Genomic DNA, 6,000 nt, shown 5'->3' on the forward strand with positions numbered 1-6,000 from the left:
TACTGTCTTCCTGTGTTGTTAATGTTTTACTACTGACGCAATACTTCATTCCATGGTTCTGCGCAGGTACACATGTAGTTTTCCAACTTTTGTTACCTGTGTTTTACATGCTGTCTTGTGTATTTTACTGACACTTGGCTCAATCCGTTTTCATGCCAGCGCTAAAGTCCTTGCTGCTGTGTGCCTATACAAACATTTCCATGTCAAGTCCACCTGTGGGAGGCATTTCTTTCAGTCTTACACTAATACTTCTGGATTTCCTAGAGCTATCATTATCTGGATTGGATAGAGAGTGTTGCCTAATCTAAAAGACCCTAGTGTGCAACCCACACACAGTCAGCTACCTGAGCAGCAGCCTCTGATGTGTAGTGCACACCTGACCCATTTAAGAGGACCCTACAGTTCTCAACCGCGTGGTGCAAGTCCAGGAAGTCGTAGCTAGCTTGCCACAGAACTTTCAAAGTCCATTGTTCAGTCCTCCCACTCAACTCGGAGCCAAAGGGCCACGATCAGTTCTGGGAACAATGTTGCAAATTGTGGGCTTTGTTGAAACTCCATGCGCAAGGCTAGTCTTCTCAACCTTCTCTGCCAGTCGCTGGAATGACCCAAGAATGACCTCAGAGCCCAGATGACAGGTGTCATTTGTTCCAACGTGTACCAAAATCTGCAGTCGGTTGCACCCTGTTCCCTCAGTGGCTGCTGGAATAGCTTCTTCAATATTTTAAATGAGGCCCCCAGGCATACACACTGAGTGCATCTGATGTCCTTTCTTGTCCCTTGCTGCCATTTCCCTTTGGGGTACTGTCATTCACCATGCATTTGAACTGCCAACAGTTAACCCTACTCTTTTGTGACACCAGGAGAGGGGAAAAAAAAAAAAAAAAAAAAAAAAAAAACAGGTTTCCCCAAAACAGGTGAAGTGAGTCCCACTGTCTAAGTTGCAATTTCTGTGAAACACAGCACCTCAAACTTATTGTTTAGGGGGATCAGTACAATACTCCTTGAGTCCTCCCTGGTCCCTGTCCTCCCTGTACGAGCCACCTAGTTCTGCCATTGACATGCCACTTGCAGTCAAGTGAATGAGTAATAACAGATCCTGTACTTTCTGCAGAGGAGACAGGATCCATGAGAGAAGTTAATACTTGAGGTACCTCTGGTCCAGGTATCACAGGTACACGATTCTTGGCAGCTCTTCCAATACACTTATTCGCAGCAGCTACCAGTTGTTTGACAGTAGTCAGGGCAATTTCCAGCTGCATATGAATGTCAGCCAACGCATCCCGTGTTCAAGAACAGTGTTCACAGTGGGGCTGCATTTTGGTTAGTGCAGTGAACAAATAACTTGAAATTAAGCCTTCTGATTATCTTTTAATTTGCTGAACTTAAATGTTGCTAATTCCCTATAAGAATTGAAGCAAATACACAAAAAGAGATTTCTATTAAGGCAACACAGAAACCTATGGTAAAAACTACTAATTTCCTAAAATATTTTGATGTTTATTGTAGTCGTTAGCAAACTTGAAAACCGAGTTTATTTATGATAAAAAATAAATTTTCTGAGGACATGGCAAAAACAGAGAGAGAAGTAATAGAAAAGAAGCAATATGGACCTAGTAAAATATAGATCAATTATGTTTTTCTACAGAAAGAATAGTAGATCTTTACTTATCTAGACTTTATTTTCTTTAGACAATAATAATAAAATATTGATCTTTCCACTGTTGAAAAAGTGCTGCCTTTCTGTAATCTGTTACACAACCTTATTACTTTTCCAGTCTATTATCTTCCATGATTTCACCTAATGATTGGCTATTTCTTTATATTGTTTTAATTACCTTCCACCTGCAACTTTCCCTGATCATGTTTTTCTTTAACGTAAATGATTTAAGTTATTTAACTTTCTTTGCAGACTTCGTAGAAACAGGGGTTGGACAAAAATATGGAAACTCCAAAAACACGACACATTACCAAGCCTAATATGGCGTAGGAAACCCGTTGACATTTAAAACAGATTCCAGTTGTCTCAGAGTGGATAAATACTGGTCCTGTATGGTTTTCAAAGGCATTTTACATTAGTCTTTCTGTAAAATAGTGGCAAATTTGAGTAATGGTGATGGAGGTAGACATTAGTCGCACACTTCCCTCCAAAATAAACCACAAAGGCTCAGTAATATTGAGATCTGAAGACTGATGGCCAGAGGAAATGACAGTTGATCCTGGTGCTCCCAAAACCAATCTTGGACAATGTGAATTGTGTGAATAGGGACCCTGTTGTATTGGAACACAGCATCATCATTGGGGAACAAACATTGTACCATGGGTTTGACCTGACAACCAAAATGGTCACATAAGATGGCCTTGAGAGTAACCATGGGGCCTGTGGAATACTACAGTTTGGCTTCCCAAATCATCACTGAACACCCCACCATGTTTCACTCTTGGAATGTGAACTGGCCCAGAAGTTGGCGTCAGTGTGAAACAATACTCACCTGATGTAATGACTTTCTTCCATTGCTCCATACTCCAGGTTTTACAGCTTCAGCACCACGTTTTCTTTTAATGGGCATTTACATCACTGATGAGCGGTTTTGGAATTTCACCTTGCCCTCCATTTCCCAGGTTATGAAGCTCCCTTCATGTTGTTTTGATGCTGACATGGTTCGTGAGGGCAAAACTTAGTTTTTAAGTGACTTTTGCAGCTGTTATCCTCTTATTTTTCATCAAAGCCCCATTCAATGACTGTCTATCATAATCACTCAATGCACTTTTTTCTTTATTGTAAATTAATGGATGATGTTTTTCCACTTTCCGTGTGTGCAGTATAAATCTTCAATATAGTGCCTTGAAACTCCGAAACACTCACCATAGGATCAACATCAAGTTGCCCAAGTTTGAATTCATGTAGCTGTGACATAATGCACTCACACTGTCACAGAACACTGTTCTGGCCATGACTGACACTGGCTATGTACTGAGGACATTGAACAGGTGCCATTCATGGTCAAATTCAACAGTGCTGCCTTCAGGCTTGGCTAGCATCTGCAGTTATGTTCAGGCATGCATTTCTCACAGTGTTACCATGTTTTTGTCCAGTCCATGACGTATTTGATCATTTCCGTGACCTGCTACATGTTTAGCAATTGTAGTGAAGGTGCCTATGTTTCCAGCATTCATTTCTCACTTTTTTTGGTAGATATTTAAAATGTGCAGTCTGTTACTGCTATTTTCCGTTGTAATAGGTTTATGTTAGAAGGCAATGTTTCACGAATGATTGTCCTCTCCTCAGGAATGGGCCAACAGTCAAAATATAACACTAAAAGTATTCCATCCATTCTCATTAAATTATATTGTAATCACTGCAAGAATGGATGACACTCGGAAAATAACGAATTGTGGATCAGTGAATCTGGTAATCCATTATGATTCAGATTGTTATCTACCAACAACAATTGATATTGAGAGCCGTGGTGAGTATGTTCTGCTGATACTGGCAATATTCTCCTGTGACATCTTTCCCACTTTCATCAGAGGAATCTCCTGATATCTTTTACTTCAACAGAAATGGAGGAGGAAGAATTAGCTGTTGCAAAGGAACAGTTTACAGGCTTCAAATTATATTATTTGAGAGAAGCTTTTGAAATATGCTGTATTAAAACTGAAAGATTTTCATTGTCTACAAAGGTAGATGTACCAAATGAAAACTTGAATGAAGAGGTGAGAACACTTGAAGATAACTGTCAGCAAACAAATAAATAAATTCCATAATTAATTAAGTATAATGACATACATCATCATAATTTTAGTATATCATTTGCAATTACATTATATTCTCAAAACGAGGTCACCATTAAAAAAAAAATTGTCATATTCTTAATTTCACAGGTTAATGATAGCATCTCAATATCAGAGGATGTGAGCAGCGATGCTGTCCCTGAACAAGTGAACAGAGAAAATAGATTGTTGTCAATTGTGGAAGAAACAAGAAAGTCCAAATCAGAATTGTCAGTAAAAGGAAAAAGAAACAGAAATGGACATAATAGCTCAGCATCATCTGAAGAAAGTATTGCGGAAAGGAGCATGAGTGATGCACCTGAAATGATGGAAACAAGAAAGTCCAAAATAAAATCTTTGCCAAAAGGAAAAAGAAAAAAGAATAAAGATACAAGCACATCCTTAGCTGAGGATGATGATATTGCAGAAATGACCACAAGTAGTGCCTCTGAAAAGATTGCTGAGTTTCAGGAAACCAAAAGGAGTTTAGGCTCAGTCTTACAGAAAGCAAAAAAATCAAAGCCTAAATCTTCTACCAAAGGAACGAGGAAAAAGAAAAGCCCACATAACCATTCCACAAACAAAGTAACAAAAGAAATCTGTACACCTGACCAACCAAATAAAATTACACGTTACATTTTAAGAAGTAAAAGATAATAAGTCAATGATGCTGTGTGTGCGTATGTATGTATGTATAAAAACCATTTGGCATAGCACTATGTAATATAGATGTCTGTAAAGTTGTGTTGTATGAAGTAACAATCTGTTACTACCCTTCTCTCTCTCTCTCTCTCTCTCTCTCTCTCTCTCTCTCTCTCTGTGTGTGTGTGTGTGTGTGTGTGTGTGTGTGTGTGAGTGTGTGTGTGTGTGTGTTTGTTTGTTAGTAAAACTTACAAATGATAAAAGTGATAAAATATAGGTTGTCAGTTAAAAAAATTAATTTAAACTTTGATGATTTATGATTTTGTAATTTTTTGTCATTTAATGCTACCTATCAAAATAAGGTAACTTGAAATATTTAAGCCTGTTGGACTTTTCATTTTAGAGTTTTTTAATCTCCAAAATTATGTGATTTTTGACAAATTTTGAAACCACAGATCGGCCATATCTCCAACACTATTTGACTTGCAGACCTTCTAGTTTCTTATAAGGTTTAGAACTATGTGTTACTTGACAGTACTCATAAGTGTACTAAATTTTCCCAAACCTATTTTTTTTTAATTTGAAAATATTTTAATAACACATTTTTTTGTGCTGAAAAAATTTTCTGTTGTATACTATTTACACCAAATTACCTGATGGTATTCCAATGGGAAAAATGGTGAAATAAATTTTATTTGATTGCAGTTTGCTTTGCCAGCTGTACCGAACTGCCCGTGGTTTTTAGGCTGTTTCATAAAACTAAAGTTAATATGAAATTATAGTGCACAAATTAAGTACACTTTATTTTATCATTTAAACAATGTCATAATCCATTCAATATAAAATAAGCCTAAATAATGTAAAGGATATTCAAACAATAGAAAGTGGAGGATCGAATAACAACAGTATTATGAAAAGAGTAGATTTTTTACCCACCGTATAGATGAACCGCCCAGTTGCAGACAACCTCAACAACGAGACTGCTATACACGTAAGCTTTTGGCCAAAACACCTTCTTCCAAAGTAGAAAAAACACACACACAGAATCACTGTAACTGCAGACTGTAACTGCACGTGATGGGAGAAGCAATCTGGCATCTGCAATGGGGTAAGGAGGCAGCATAGAGTGGGGAAGTAAGGATAGCAGGTTAGGGGAGAGGGAAGGTGTAGTGCTGCTTGTGTGGCATGCAGAGACATGGTGGGAACAAGGTAGGGCTGCTAGGTGAAGTAGTGAGCTTGGGGTAGGTGGGAAGGAGAGGTGCAGAGAAGCTGGAACATACTAGTGGGTGCATTGGTGGAATAGAAGGCTGTGTAGGTGGAGCAAGAAAGGGGATAGTTAGTTGGTGCCAAGGCCTGCCGAAGGTTGAGGGTGGGTGGGGGTTATAGGGACATACAATATATGAGGGCTGTTCAATAAAGAATGATCGTAATTTTTTCATGGTCATAATTTCTTGCACTAAAATTTAATCTTATGATATTCTGTTTGCTTAATGTGCAACAAACACACTGTTGTAATTTCAGTGTTGGGACTCCTGGTTCCCACCTGTGAGAGGCAGGCAAGGTCAGACATGTTCAGTATTGCCTACC

General features: G+C 38.4%; 1 protein-coding gene across 1 annotated transcript in view; it reads left to right on the forward strand.

Moving 5' to 3' along the window:
- LOC126163052 (uncharacterized) overlaps positions 1-4,786 on the forward strand; it is a 181,703-nt gene extending 176,917 nt beyond the window's left edge. Inside the window, exons 5-7 of the mRNA XM_049919944.1 lie at positions 3,287-3,467; positions 3,560-3,714; positions 3,883-4,786. Coding sequence (XP_049775901.1) covers positions 3,287-3,467; positions 3,560-3,714; positions 3,883-4,428 — 882 coding nt within the window. The 3' untranslated portion in view covers positions 4,429-4,786. The remainder of the gene's footprint in view (positions 1-3,286; positions 3,468-3,559; positions 3,715-3,882) is intronic.
- The last annotated feature ends 1,214 nt before the right edge of the window (positions 4,787-6,000 follow it).

The sequence above is a fragment of the Schistocerca cancellata genome, chromosome 2, assembly GCF_023864275.1.
Source record: "Schistocerca cancellata isolate TAMUIC-IGC-003103 chromosome 2, iqSchCanc2.1, whole genome shotgun sequence".
Lineage (NCBI taxonomy): Eukaryota > Metazoa > Arthropoda > Insecta > Orthoptera > Acrididae > Schistocerca > Schistocerca cancellata.